The 15,427-nt window shown below is 44.8% G+C and overlaps 2 protein-coding genes across 2 annotated transcripts; both read right to left on the bottom strand.

Annotated features, from left to right (window-relative positions):
* Positions 1-137: 137 nt before the first annotated feature.
* LOC135485269 (N-alpha-acetyltransferase 80-like) lies at positions 138-2,679 on the bottom strand. The gene is made up of 6 exons (XM_064767120.1): positions 2,589-2,679; positions 1,975-2,088; positions 1,702-1,829; positions 1,339-1,414; positions 952-1,078; positions 138-657 (listed from the first exon to the last, which is right to left on the bottom strand). Exons 2-6 carry the CDS (start codon positions 2,073-2,075, stop codon positions 415-417), a joined length of 675 nt encoding a protein of 224 aa, XP_064623190.1. The 5' UTR covers positions 2,076-2,088; positions 2,589-2,679; the 3' UTR covers positions 138-414.
* A 2,315-nt stretch (positions 2,680-4,994) lies between these two features.
* LOC135485267 (protein dispatched homolog 1-like) lies at positions 4,995-14,651 on the bottom strand. The gene is made up of 9 exons (XM_064767117.1): positions 14,015-14,651; positions 10,672-12,161; positions 9,959-10,183; positions 9,540-9,668; positions 8,898-9,044; positions 8,196-8,328; positions 7,182-7,396; positions 6,747-6,917; positions 4,995-6,463 (listed from the first exon to the last, which is right to left on the bottom strand). Exons 1-9 carry the CDS (start codon positions 14,508-14,510, stop codon positions 6,029-6,031), a joined length of 3,441 nt encoding a protein of 1,146 aa, XP_064623187.1. The 5' UTR covers positions 14,511-14,651; the 3' UTR covers positions 4,995-6,028.
* Between the last annotated feature and the right edge of the window lie 776 nt (positions 14,652-15,427).

Genomic DNA, 15,427 nt, shown 5'->3' with positions numbered 1-15,427 from the left:
GACAACTTTAGAGGGCAGCTGGCTGTAAGGACGAGATCATGAAATGAGCACTTTGTCAGGTGTGTCTGACAATCAAAATAAAAATAAAGTGACATGAGGTAGTCAGAAAAAGAAAAGAGACCAGAATTCACTTTGAAACTAATATATTTATTTGATTTCAAAACAGAATAACTTACAGACCAGCACCAATATGAGTGTGTAAATACACCCAGCTCAGTTTGTAAAGAGGACGATATAAAAAGTGAATGCCCATCCGACAAAGATAAGCCACGCAACGGCAAGCTCTATTAAGACTGTGTGCACAATGTATGCCCAGCAACAGGATAACCTCCTAAAAGAACAAACACAGTCCATTGTTATGATTATACAAGTAGATGAGATCTAAATGTGAATGTAAGTGTTCATTTCACCAAATCACACCACCAATTCTTTTTTCATCCATGAGATGTTCCCCCGAGGTTCTGTTTCTCCCATTTTAACAGCTGGAGGTGGTGGAGGGGGAGGAGCAGGGGCAGGAGGGATTGGGACAGAATTGGCTGTAGGTGTCGGTGATGTTTTGTCAGATCTTAGACCACGTTCAGGAAGATTTGTTGATTTAGATGTATTGTTGGAAGACTTTGATTGCGACAGAGCCAACTTCTGCAGCATGGAGCTGATCTGTGGAGGAAGACAAGAAACATTTCAGCAGTTGTGTAGCAGCACAGTGATTAGATAAACATGTCAAATTAGTCAATTCTCTACACTTGATGATTTACATTACACAGCATTCACTTTACAACAATACATGTAGTTTTCAGGGGATTTTCCAAATCAAATAAGAAACAATGTCGCCCCTGTTCCACTGAGGTAAGGAAACGAGATTGGTTCAGAGCACTCGCTTGGCAATCAGAACTACCCAACACCACCTAAAGCTAGACAAACTTCTATGATGGCACAACCTGTATTGTTTACCTTAAAATTGTTCATGAAGTCTGCTTTACAGGAGCACGTGAAGACTGGTTCACAGAAGGAATATCCAACCCTCTCATAGAACCCTTCCTTGTCATGGGTGGTCAGGTAGATGGTCTTCATTCCAATTCTGAAGGAAATATAAATGACTGTCACATATCTGAGAGGAAGATAGGACTCAAGTTTACCACAGACAAAGACAGTTATTGCCATCAAATGATGTCATATACTAATAAAAGTGGCAACTGATTTCACTGTGTATGGAAATGTTACGACACATGTATGTGTTTCATACCAACAGTCATATCATTCTGGTAAGAAGAAAAATTGGTACGAATTGAAAGAATTGTAAGTGTCATGTCGGCCATACAGAACTTATTTCAAACATACCTTCTTGCATATTCTTCAGTCTTGGCCATCAGGTCGCTCCCATGGCCAAGGCCACGGAGTTTCTTTGCGACAACAACTGCAAATATCACAGACAAAAAGAACAGGATACAAAATGCTGACATGACCTGCCTGTCGGTCACCACAAATACACCAACACTGCTATAGTACCTTGGTGATTATCATGATAATACCTTCACACTGAACGTCTCAAATTTGCTCGATGATCTCTATATTGGCAAATCTATCAATGAGGGAACTTCAACTAAGACCAAGTTGCAGTGTCCTGATTAAAAACAGACCAGGAATGGAACAGCGGCTCTCCTTGACAGACATAGCAGAATATTTATGAGTTGTTCAACTGACCTGATTCGACAAAGCAAGCATCATCTCTCCCAACAACTTGACTCAGCTTACTGTGGCCAACAACTTCCTTATCTTTGAGGAACACAAGATTTGGATAACGATCACATGATTTCTCCAGGGTGTAGCGCCTGAAACATAGTTAGAGGCCATATGAAAGGGGGGGGGACATGAAATCCTTCAAAGAACGACTTTTTAACAGAATTGTTCTCAAATACAAAGGTCTCCTCAAATCTCTTTCTAAGAAACATTTGGTGAGCTGTTCGACGGTTTTACCTGGCAGCTCTACTCCTCTTCCATTCTTCTCCCAGAACATCAATGCACCCCTCCATGTGTTCTTGATTGTGATGAAGAGGAAGTACCTTGGTTACACTCATCACACAAGACAATCTGTAAAGAAAAACACCATGTTCATCAATTTATCAGATTCAGAGGCCTGGCTGAGCCCTGTGATTTAGCCAAATTCAATATGATTCTTTTCTACTGTGATGTTAGTCTGAATCTGATGATTGATGGGGGGGGGGGACGAGGGGGTTGATCCAGCAGCGGCTGCATGGCGGCGGTCATTTTTCGTGACTCTTGCTTGGCGCTGCTCCAGCTTAAAGTGCTGTGGTACAGCCTAGAAGCAGTGTCATCATTGGCGAAATCGACCAAAGTTTGTGAGGGGCTGAGTTTCGTCCAAAAATAGATCTGTTTACACACTACGGCAATGGCGTATTGCAGGTACACGTCAACGATTCATTGATTGTCGGACGTCAGTTCGCCAAGAAAACCAAAGGAATCGAAGGATTCATTGAACTCATCAACACGCATTAGTTTTCAGTGAAGTGCAACTGTATTCCTAGGTAAATCACTTTGGTATATAGAGAGTAAGATTACAATTAACTCACGTTAAAGTTTGAGTTCCGGGGAGGTAGCGTTGTCAGTACGTTGGTTTAGGGGCGCAATAACCTAGCTTATAGCGAGCAATTAGTACACTAAGATTTCAGTGATTAACATAATAGTTGCAAGTATTTGGCATTTTAGACTCGTATTTCGTGCTATAATAACTACGTTGTAAACATAGGCCTAATGCTCAAAATTGATTCATGAAAAAGTTGTTAGGGCAATATCAAGCAAGCAGTAATGGAAAAAAGTGTAATTCCATTAACTGAATATTGTTTTTAGACACTAACATTTTAGGCCTACTTTTCCGTAAACCACGAGAACAATGTATGTGAAAAAAACAACACATATAAGTGAGGCGCCGAGTATACAGTAATTGTAAGGTAAAGAAAAGCTCGGTCTCTAAAGTCTGGAGGTCCGGAGTCCGTAACTGTGACGGTCACGAGAGTGGTTTGTCCTTACGGATAGATCGAGAGGGCGGTTTGGGGTTCCGCCGACGGTGCTCGCATGCATTGGTCGTATCCCCGAAACCTTTACAACGCGAACAAAGCTGGTGGCATCCATGACGGTATAGCAATTGACGGTGAGGTAACAAAAAATCTGGTGGCATCCAATGACGGTATAGGAATTGACGGTGAAGGATCTCGTGGCATATCGGATGCGCATCCGAAGACGGTAAGGGAATTGACGGTGAAGGATCTCGTGGCATATCGGATGCGCATCCGAAGACGGTAAGGGAATTGACGGTGAAGGATCTCGTGGCATATCTGATGCCGCGCATCCGAAGACGGTAAGGGAATTGACGGTGAAGGATCTCGTGGCATATCAGATGCGCATCCGATGACGGTAAAGAAATTGACGGTAAAGGATCTCGTGGCATATCGGATGCGCATCCGAAGACGGTAAGGGAATTGACGGTGAAGGATCTCGTGGCATATCGAATGCGCATCCGAAGACGGTAAGGGAATTGACGGTAAAGGATCTCGTGGCATATCGGATGCGCATCCGATGACGATTTTATATACATATATATTATATAAATTTTTAGTTTTACACTATTATGTAAGTGCAAGCTCTAGTGAGCTCACACAACTGTTTGACAGTCCTGGCTCCTCCATCGTGCTGACAACATGATGAGAGAGATGAGACAGTCACAGCCAGGCAAAAAAAGTCTTGGCTGCTCTGCCAAGTTGTCAACATGGTGAGAGAGATGAGGAAGTCACAGCCAGGCCGAATCAGTCCTGGCTGCTCCACCGTGTTGACAACATGATGAGAGAGATGAGGAAGTCACAACCAGGCCGAATCAGTCCTGGCTGCTCCACCGCGTGTTGACAACATGATGCGAGTGATGAGACAGTCACAGCCAGGCCGCATCAATCTTCGCCGCACTGCCTAGTTGTTAATAAGGCGAGAGAGATGAGACAGTCAGAGCCAGGCCGAATCAGTTCTGGCTGCTCCACCGTGTTGACAATAATTATGGTGAGAGAGATGAGACAGTCACAGCCAGGCCAAATCAGTCTTGGCTGCTCTGCCAAGTTGTCAACATGGTGAGAGAGATGAGGCAGTCACAGCCAGGCCGAATCAGTCCTGGCTGCTCCACCGTGTTGACAACATGATGAGAGAGATGAGGAAGTCACAGCCAGGCCGAATCAATCCTGGCTGCTCCATCGTACTGACAACATGATGCGAGTGATGAGACAGTCACAGCCAGGCCACATCAATCTTCGCCGCACTGTCTAGTTGTTAATATGGCGAGAGAGATGAGACAGTCACAGCCAGGCCGAATCAGTTCTGGCTGCTCCACCGTGTTGACAATAATTATGGTGAGAGAGATGAGACAGTCACAGCCAGGCCAAATCAGTCTTGGCTGCTCTGCCAAGTTGTCAACATGGTGAGAGAGATGAGGAAGTCACAGCCTGGCCGAATCAGTCCTGGCTGCTCCACCGTGTTGACAACATGATGAGAGAGATGAGGAAGTCACAACCAGCCCGAATCAGTCCTGGCTGCTCCACCGTGTTGACAACATGATGAGAGTGATGAGACAGTCACAGCCAGGCCGCATCAATCTTCGCCGCACTGCCTAGTTGTTAATATGGCGAGAGAGATGAGACAATCACAGCCAGGCCAAATCAGTCTCGGCTGCTCTGCCAAGTTGTCTACATGGTGAGAGAGATGAGAGACAGTCACAGCCAGGCCAAATCAGTCTTGGCTGCTCTGCCAAGTTGTCTATATGGTGAGAGAGATGAGACAGTCTCAGCCAGGCGGCATCAGTCTTCGCCGCACTGCCTAGTTGTTAATATGGTGAGAGAGATGAGGCAGCCACAGCCAGGCCAAATCAGTCCTGGCTGCTCCACTGTCTTGACAGCATGGTGAGGCTTACTTTCTGTTCAACACCACAACTCGACAGATGATTTGGGAAAATATTGATTTATTTATCAACAACATATTCACACATATATGATAGTATGATCCATTCTTGAGATGTACAGAAATAATGATTGTATAATAGTTCCATACCTCAGAGATTAAAAGCGTATATCTTTTTTCCTGGTGTAGCTTTCCTTACAAAAGAAAGCAAGTGAGACCATGAATTTTCCCGAGGGAGGAGGGGACACAGAAGTGAAGGTGTTCCTAAACAATGGGGGTCGGATTTCCTTACAGCGGGCGGAAAACTACAGCGTTCCACAATCTTTGAGGTTAGTACATTGTACGTGAACATGTAATGGGTATATACGCCTATTGTCTATCTCAATCCCCTAAATCTCGTAGGAAGTGGTGAAATTACATTAATTCATGAATTACACCAATTCATGAGACAGTGCAGTCTTTTCCAGAATAGAGTATGGAGGTGATCAACGGCGAATGTCGGAGTTTTCCGGAGGGATAACACTATGTCTTGAAATACGTTGTTGACGCATCAATGTGCAATATACTAACAACCATTTAAAATATGCTTAAACAGGAACAAAAAATGAGATTAATACTGATATCACAAACGACAGCTTCTTTGGGCAGATGGACAGATTCATACATAGTTCGCCATTTATGAACGTCGGTCGTAGAGTCACTGACCGTCCGTCTCGTGTCGGAGGAACTCGAGCAGATTAGATTCTCGCAGGACCGGTTTGAATTTGTGACACTCCTTTCTCTTTTCCTTGGGGCCATGCCTACACAGCTCATTTACCTTTAGCTAGAAGTCATATACGAAAAAAAATACGTTTAGAAATTATACTAATATAATCACAAACGACGCTTTTCAGTCAGTTTTAAGAGAATCATAATTCGACGCGCGACCCGTCCGTCGGCGAATGACGGAAATTGCCTTGAATTGGCCATCTAGCTTTCACCGAGTGAGCCAAGGCCGCCCGTTGGATTTTCATTAGGGCTGAGGATAGCCACTGACCCCACAGTCTGCATTTACCATCTTACCCTGGGCCTCAGTGTCTCAGTTTCCCTGCTCGGGGTTTAGAAATCCCTTCCCTACACATTTATCACAGTCTTTCGCCTCTTTCTTGCGGCCAATCACTTTGTTCTTCAGTGCTACAAACCACGGCCGAATTGATGCGAACTCACCCTGTGGACCCATAATCGCCAACACAGACGTGAATAAAAATAGGGCATAAAAAATGGAGAACCCTATGGTGCTAAACATAAAAATACCGAACTGTGTGAAAAATAAAATCTCTGCAAAGAACATGAAGACGGAGGCGCCTAAAGTAGTGCAGGCTCCTGATAGGACGGATATGCCAACTTCTTCCAGCATGCTGTGTACCCTTCCGAGCCGGTCTGTTGCTGTGCTTCTGCTGTAACCCTCCGCAAGATGGACCACATAGTCCACGGCCAGGCCTACGACTAATACGAGATTCAGCGACTCCAATAACTGAAATGAAAGAAGATGATATGATTGAGAATCTGAAAAATCTTCGCGTCTTGAAAAAATTCTGAACAATCGATGCAAAGGAGATCCGATTTTTAATATAGGATGACTGAAGGGACTACCCCGGGAGTCTACATGCGCTCGACCAGCAACATATATACTATATTGCTTCTCAGCTCATTAGCTTTGAAAGGATTTGCTCAGATGGCTTTTCTATGAATGCATCAGTTTGACGATCGATAGTTCCTCATCCCTAACTAATAATTACTCTGTCATATATACCTACCCCAAGTTTCCATCCGGCCATGGGTATGACGCCCACCACGGACACAGTAATGCAGATGATGGTGACGATGGCATAGAGAGCGACCAGGAGATTCCCCGTCGCTATGATCAGGATCGGATAGGCAATACAGATGCCAATCACAATGCCAAGAACAGCAGAATCAGCCAGCGTCTGGAAAAGAAATTCGAACAGTTGAATTAAAGTACTGGACAGAGCGCTTGGACGCCAACACCACATTATTTCCTCCGTGTCGACAAGGGGTTTAATTGTTGTAAGAGTGGGATCTGATGGACATTCACGAAGAACCAGATTTAGGCTCTTTATATAATGCTGCCATACATGACACGTAGGCAGGCTCTAAGGCTTCTTAACTATCACTTAGCTAGGTTGTGACAGACTTTGAAAGACTCTGGTTGTGACTTCGTCGTCCCTAACCTTTTGGATTTTAAGCCAATGCCATGTATTGAATCCAGTGGGCGTGGCCATGAAACCACCTTGGAGAGACGCGGGCATCTTGGCGTACTCTGCCTTCATAAACTCCTCCCAGTTGTCTCGTATTGGTAAACCGGTAGGATATCCAAGGGTGGTTGACACTAGTGACGTGTTCACTACAATGGCGGCATAGCGTAGTCGCGTTCCATACATGATATCTATACAAGAAAACGAGATGTAACAGTATTGCAGATCTATATGCAAGAAAAAAAGTGGGTCACCATGGTGATAGATCAATTGGACTCAGCTGAAGGAAACAATAATGGCGAAATGAATGTAACCTTTGTGACACGCTTGTAATGAACAACCATGCAGCTGGTTGCTCGGCGGCCACTGTATGCAACTTGAACACTTTATTTTGGCATGGTACGGGAAGTTTTGCTGTTCCTGCAATTCCTTTACATGTACAAACGATACACAAGTCACATGTTCTGTCATCCTATTGATACAATATATCGATCGACTTAATGCAAATTGACTTAAAAAGATGACGCAACTAGGTTATTCAAGAAATTATCACCGAGGCAGACGACAATCATGGGTAAAAAGACAAATATTTAAACTTTCGCCGATTTACCCAACGCTGGGAATTCTAGTTGCTATGGTTTTAACCGTAACTACAGAACTCCTACCGGTGGGTAGGTCTGTGAAAGTATAAGTTACTAGTAGCCACCAATCCATTAGTACGAGGGAAATGAGTACTAGGCGAAGTCGAGCCCGCAAAGGAATCGAGCCCCCGAGGGAGTCGAGGGGTTGCTCCCTCTGTGATTGCCGTGTTTGGTGGTAAACGGCCTGAAAACGATTCGCTGAAATAAGGAACAATTTGTCAAATATATATCGTGTACGATCTGGCGAGGATTCGCTTCTGCTGGTATCTAAGACCCGATCACGGTCGAGTCTTCGTCCCTGTTACCATGGAGGTAATATCAAATATAATCAAATCTGCCTTGCTGTTACCTTTGTTTGTCTTTATGGGCAGCGACAAACCGTCCTCCAGTGAGCTTCCTAACATTAGGTTGTACGATGCGAAGTGAGCCACCCTATTGTACTGTGGGATGTAACCAGAGTATAACCAGTAATCCAAAGCTTCCTGCAATATAACAAGAAAGATAATGATGCGCTGAATCCCAGGAGATAGAAAAGGCATGACAACGTGGCGCATTTAGAAAGGGCGTGACTTGCTCCGTGTGCATCCGTCTGTGGGCGCTATGATTGGCGAATTGGTTATGTCATCAACTCTGCAACTTCTAAATCTGATGCCGTTGTTTATGTGACAATGTAATTCCATAATGTAATTCCATAATGTAATTGACTGCAAATAATGAGCTGCTCGGCAGTGTACGTAAAGGTATCAAAGTACAAGTTTCGCAAACCGATACTCCCCTATTAAAATTAACAGATTACGAAAGTCGCGTGATGTGACCTTCGTACACTATTGTCGGCTTTATGGGTTGCGAATCATGCCTGTTATCCGACTATTCTGGTAACATGTCTATGAGAGAGTGGCACTTGGAATGCAGATTCTACCATCTTCAAAGACGTCGGTCGTTATACGACACTCTTTCTGACATAAATTAGTCGGCAATCGAATTGTCGCCGAACGGATCTGCGGCTGATGAATTCGTCAATTTCGTCCTGGTTAAATTCTCAAAAATTTACCTCAAAATATCGATAGAAGTACGAGCTGACTGCTGACATGTTATACTGGGCGGAGTTGTACTGCATGATGGTTGTTCCCTTGGTCTGAGACATGGGGAGGGTCAGCACGGTGGAGACGGGGTACTTGCCCGTGTTCTGCTGCTCCAGCTGGAAGGAAAAAGAATCCATCAAAGAGGTCGAAAGTGTGATGATCCGAAGATAAGTACATGTAATGCTCTAAGTCCAGCTAATAAGTTATCTAGAAACTGTTTATGAGTGTCGCGTATATGGATTGATGACCTTCACAGTGCCAAATATCTTCATTGCATCATCTTGTCACGGATCTAGAAACTTGAGCATTCCAAACAGCTTAAATTCTGCTTTTTCGCGTCTAGATATAATGTGGCAGAAGTTGGCCTTACGGGCGGCAAGGTCACCCACCCATACTCCTTCTGGCAACCTCGTTGGTAAGTGAGACGTTCGGTGTTATTGCCGTTTTCTTGCTGCAGTCGGATATAAGAGCAGTGGGCCAAATTCGAGGTTATCTTGACTGTGAAAGCGCTTCGGTACAATTGCTGATCGAACTCTTCAAATTTAGTAATACAACTGTACAATGTAGTAACATTACCATGAGACTACCGGTGATCCACCATATATGCCTACCTTGAAGAAATCATTGAGATTTTCCATGAAGCAGTCCACTTCAAGTTCCTTGGTGACCACGTCCTCGTTGATGTGAAGTTTCTCCTTCTGTTCAGTCGTCAAGCCGTTTTTCAGTTTATTACACAAGTCCTGAAAAATGCTAACTCTGGTTATGTATACTAAAATGTGTAGATCATAATGTTCTTGAGAGTTAATCTGTGATACCATAGTTCGAGAGTCAGAGTCCTCGTTCAAACAGAGTACCAAGCCGTTTGTGGTCATCAGTTGCTTGTAAATCTTACTGTAAATTTAACCTCTTTTTAACTTAAACATACTGTCAAAAGGTCATCCAGGGTTTGGCAAAACTACTCCTTGCAAGTAAGTGCTCCACAAATTCCTCTAGAATAGTGAGGACGTACGTAATATCGATCACGACTTACCAAGAGCGCCTTCTGTGCAGGCGGTTGGTTGAGGTCGAAGCTCTCATCCCATACGGTCGTCCCCTTACACTGATAGTCAGTCTTGTGGCAAGCACTCCGATCCTGTTTCTTGAGACCCCAGACGAGGTAAATTTTGACATTACGGTCTTGGGTACTCGGAGCAAACGCATTACTGCTTCTGTCCAATGCCTTGCCGAAATTGGAATCATCTTTGAGAAATTTTATCTGAAAGAAGGTGGAAACGTGGTCTTGCTTATTCGAGAAACCGCAGGCGAGAGCCCCTTTAAATTGATCTTCAATGACGCTACACTGACGCGAACCGTTACCAGTAAAACTTATTTATCGATCTTGTCCCACAAGAAAATGAATGATTGATAAGCTTATCAAAGATCATATGATTACAAGGGGGACGTAGTGTACTATGGTAACGTATTCCACCACAGCCGACATTACAGGCTTCTGATGTGACACCTTAAACGTGACTGAGCTGTACGTGTAGGCGGTCAGTTATGAATTCTGAATTGACCAATTGTTTGCGGATCTGGCTATGTCATCTTATTCATTTTATCGCAGGTCAATGGACAGCGTTTTTTCTGGTATCCACCAAACCATTCCCGGCGGTGGATGGAGCGTCTGAGACTCAAGATGCGGCGTGCGACCGGTCAACTGAGAACACTTGATGAGTGGTAACTAAAGAGGCTCCCCTGGCTTACCTGCTCCTCCTGAGGGACCAGTCGGGCGGCGAAGTAGGCAAAACAGGCCACACATCCAAGACACGTCACCATAACAATCCACTTGGCTATCTTGTGTGTGATGAAGCGATAGTATGGTCCGGCGAAAAAACGTACCACGGGATTTTTCCGTGATGTTGAACGTGGGGACCCCGTGACGCTCACGCTGGCTGGTTCTCGTTTGCACGGGCGGCAACATGGCCAGGTCCACTTCTCCCAGGACAAGTGGTAGTTGATGACAACAGTTGGCAAGTATATGATCACAGATAAGTAGTTTACGATGACTAGAATACTTGAGAAGATGCCGAAGGAATTGACAGCCAGCAGCGGCGAGAGTCCGCTGATCATGAAGGCAGTTGCTGTCGTGAGGGACGTAAACAACATGGCGGCTCCTGCTTTGTTGTAAACATCAGACAACCTGTGTTCGAGGCTGGGATACGACTTGTACGCCGAGTTCTTCCACGTGTCAAGGAAAACAAAAATGTCGTCTGCTCCTATTCCCAAGATGATGAAGACGGCCAGGATGTGAAACATGCCGAAGTAGATGAAGTCGAAGACGATGCGGTAGATGAGGTTCGCGCAGCAGAAGCAGGTCAGGATGCTGAGGAGGGAGAAGCAAGTGATCCACAGGGACTGAGTCTGTATGAGCATGAAGATGAAGATGAAGCACAAACTTGCTGCAGCCAGCATCATGTCCATCATCGCCTGCTTGCTCAACATGGTGCCAAACAGATTGCCACTGTTGTAGAAGAAATTCATGGTTCCGATACCGCTCTTGAAGTACTTGTCGCATATTGGCAGGATTTCAAGTTTCATCATGTCCTCCAGGAGTTTATCCTGGTCGCCCTCCCTATCGGTGATGTTCGTATACCCACTCAGCGGCCCGGCTGTATACATGAAAGTCCTTGTGATGGGCGACGAAACCACAGCATCAGTGAGAGTGTGATCCCTACCCAAGAACATCTGAAGTTGCTTCTTTAGGTAGATGTTAGTGTTTGCAGTGTATAAGACAGTGGGAATGTTATCGAAGTCTGGGTCGTTGAAAACTGCAGATATTTTGCTATAAGTACCGTCAAAGTATCTCAAAATGGACATCGGTGGTGAACATGTTTTATTGAATAACATGCAAAACTTTTGAAATTCCAAGTTGTTGAAAATTTCGTCCTCCACTTTCTTGATCTCATTCAGGTTGGTCTTGGTGAATACGTTTCCGCCAGGTTCCTCGTAGAAGAGTTGAATGAGATCAGTCCTCACCGACCTCTCCTCTTGGGAACCGTTGCCGAGAACGGCCCGGTTAATGATGTTGTTGGCCTCATCATTGCGTGTGGTCCAGGCCATGCCGTAGAGGAAGTCCTCGTCCCACTGTATCTGTAGCGGGAGCTGCGCGAACTCGATGGGGATGATGTTGTAGCCGACCTGGACCAGGACCGCGGTGATCACCAGCATCAGCATGTGGCCGAGGAAAGTGAATGCTGCAAAGACAAAGGAAGTGATGAATCATAATTATATCAATTTGATGGTGTACCATCTTGACCATCAGGGTTTTGCATCTTATTAAGATACCTCGGCAACCTGTAGAAGGAGAATAAGACCATGAAATGATGGATGAACTTGTATAGAATGTCGCGTGTTCACAAGCAGGTATCTTAAGTTATTGGCGCTGGTATGGCTTATGCCGCCTTTTCAGAGAAACAGTCTGAAGGAGACCATGCCAGTGTTAGATAAAGCCAGCGTTAGTGACTAACGCTGTTGGAGAAACTGGGCCCGGGCTCTTCTGGGTCTAGGGTTTTAGGTCACGTCCAAGATCGAGTCTCATCACGCCCACAAGATGATGTCTCAAACTTGTAGAAGGCATGACCATTGTGACAAGGGGTTGGGCTACCAAGTGACAACGTTCATTGATATTGTGCGCGTAGTCTATAGTTTGCCTGAACAATAGTTGAATCGCGAAATGGACTCGGTCCATGTTAATACTCGAGGGTTTCAGGCTGTCAATCCATCCACCCTCATCATAATCATTGCCCGATTCCATTGTGTATCGCTCATATGAGGTAGAACCAAGCGGAACACCTTACAATGCGTAGTCTGTCACGTGATCCCACTACTTACCGTAAAGGGGCCACCGCGACTTGGTCAGCACGCGACAAGCTACGCAAATAAACCCGCGTTCAATATTAATATCAAATATGTAGGGTATATGGCCTCACAATAACAACTTCGAATGGTTCAATATAAATCGATATGCGTATTCTCTCAGTGTTTTGTGCAGAAGGCACTCCGCAAGCAGTGGTATTTTCGCCTCCCCCCCCCCCCCAAACATGAAGGAAGTGTAGGGTTTTGCATGGATCAGCAGCGGGGTCGGCACAATTTCCAGATTTTTCACCCAGTTATACGCATGCGCATGAATAAGTACACCTTGGTTACATGTCAAGGATGACGAATGGACTGCCTCGGAAGTCTAAAGTTAGCAGGACGATTGACACCTTCGCTCATTGATAACCACTAACAGTCATTAGGTTTTGCTTAATCTATCGAAAAGGTATCGGCAACCATGGTTACGTTGCATTGTTTGTTAGTGATTAGTTAGTCCGTTCCTACACGTATTTTGCCATTATTTGATTGATTTTGGTCTCATTACAGAGAGCTGTCAGTTTTGCTCAGCTACATCCATCAAATCATTTGGAATTACTATTATATTTGTCAGTATTGGTGAATAAACTGCATCATGTGCTGAATGTAGGCTTAATGTAGCTCGGCTGACTTTGGCAACAAACAATTAAAACTCCATATGTAAACAAATTACATGAATTAACACGACGTTGCGTTTGGGGATCGCACCCCACCGGGAAAAAACCCTGACTGAACCCCTGCATCGTCAGCCCGGCGTTTGGAGTTAACATGCGTTTCCGGTTGCGGTTGTTGACTCATTATCTTATTTGATCATGACCGCGTGGTGACTCCAAGACAGGTGACTCTGGGGTCGTCCCAATGGTCATCCCAGCAGGTACCTTTATACAAGTTGTAGAATTACTTGTTGACGGTGCTGTTTTGCATTTTACCGTGGGAGTGACTACTTTCAACTGATACGTTCCATCAAAGCTCTCTTCAGTCACCTAACACACCGACACCCCAGTTATACAGTATTTCAAAATAAGTATACTCAGTATTAAAGTATCCGCATATGAAACGGTTTATGCATAAAAACAATAGATTATTTGACAAAAACATTTTCAACATGATAATGATAATCATGATTACCTTTACGTTTTGTTTCTTTTATCAGAAAAAGCGATTTTTTTTACAAAAAGACAACTTTCGCACTCACCCATGGCCTTTTTCGGATGGCGGACAATGAGGGAGCAGAATCCATTCGGCTTTGGGAAGATCCTGTTCCTGAGGGTGACCTCCGATTGGGAGACGCCGCCGACGCTGTTTATCTGGACAGCGTGGTCACCATTCAGGGAGCCCATACTCTTCACATCCGCGGACAACCCGCTGTGTCCGTTGCTAGTCGTGTAATTCGGTGGCGGCGAATTCGGGTTGGGTGTGCTTGGCAGTTTCTCTTTCAATTCCGTTTCATAGTCACTTGTATTATTCTTGAGTTCAGATTCTGAAAAAGTGGCAGCAGGGTTAACATGAGAATTCGATATCCTCGGCGTGTCTTCATCATCATAGAGAGATTCGGCGGTAGCGAGAGCCGAGCTGAGGTCTGACATCGCGGATGAGACTTGGCGACGCGTGCCCGCATTGGCCCGAGAACTTTTGTTGATACTTGTACTATCATCCCCCATCGTTCCCGTTGTTTTCCGCATAAAGATCATTGAAAGAAGCCTGTATCACATCCATTGGTTGCCATTGTAGAGCTTTTACTCCATCCAGGGCACAACTGATCTGTATATTTGAATATATATCAGTATTGCTAGGTATATATTGCAAGTCGTGCAAATATCCCCGCCACCTGTCACGCTACAATACACAGTAGCAAAAACTAAGCGCAGAGCGTACGGATGAATAACTATCGATTTCAGAAACCAAGGCAACGGCTATACGTAAGTGGAACTGCGGGTGAAGCCACGGAGCCTCGTTCTAAGCTGTGGCACGAGGCATTGATTATGTTATTCATCGATTGTGATATGTAATGACAGATTGATGTCAACAGATTTTGACCCCTTGCCGCGTGAACCCTCTTGGGAGGCAATGAATAGTTCAAGAAAGACGTCACCGACAATCGCCCGTCGGCGACCCTGCATGCTACAAATTTGAGAAGCGTTACCGCACCTGACGGTACCACTCTGGGACGTAGATGACTACGAGAGCGGGGCACATTTCATTACAAATACAATTACACTAACAGGTGGAACGGCACCTGGTCGACTTTGCTGAAGATTTTTTGCAGTGCGCCTTACAAGCGGTTTAGATCGTCAGGGATCTTGCTTGCCGCTACGGGGTAAGGGAGTGTCAAAAATATTTCCTTTTCTAAAAAAGGGGTGAAACATGACGGCGTTGAATAGAATATGTTGTTTTTATTCAAATGACCGAGGTATAATCAAATTGGACGGAGTAAGATTTTTTCGAAAATAACCCTCAATCCACCGCAAAAGCATTTTCACCCATTAACCATGAGCCTCCTGAAGTAAACTTACTTTTATGGAATGCGATTATGGTTTTGCATAATTCGCATTCACAATCACAAGTCGATGTATCCCCCGTTTTCGTCATGGAATCTGTCCTCCCGATA

This window comes from Lineus longissimus, chromosome 3, assembly GCF_910592395.1.
Source record: "Lineus longissimus chromosome 3, tnLinLong1.2, whole genome shotgun sequence".
NCBI classification, from domain to species: Eukaryota; Metazoa; Nemertea; class Pilidiophora; order Heteronemertea; family Lineidae; genus Lineus; species Lineus longissimus.
Note: the sequence above shows the minus strand (reverse complement) of the source record. Positions and strands in the feature narration are given on the sequence as shown.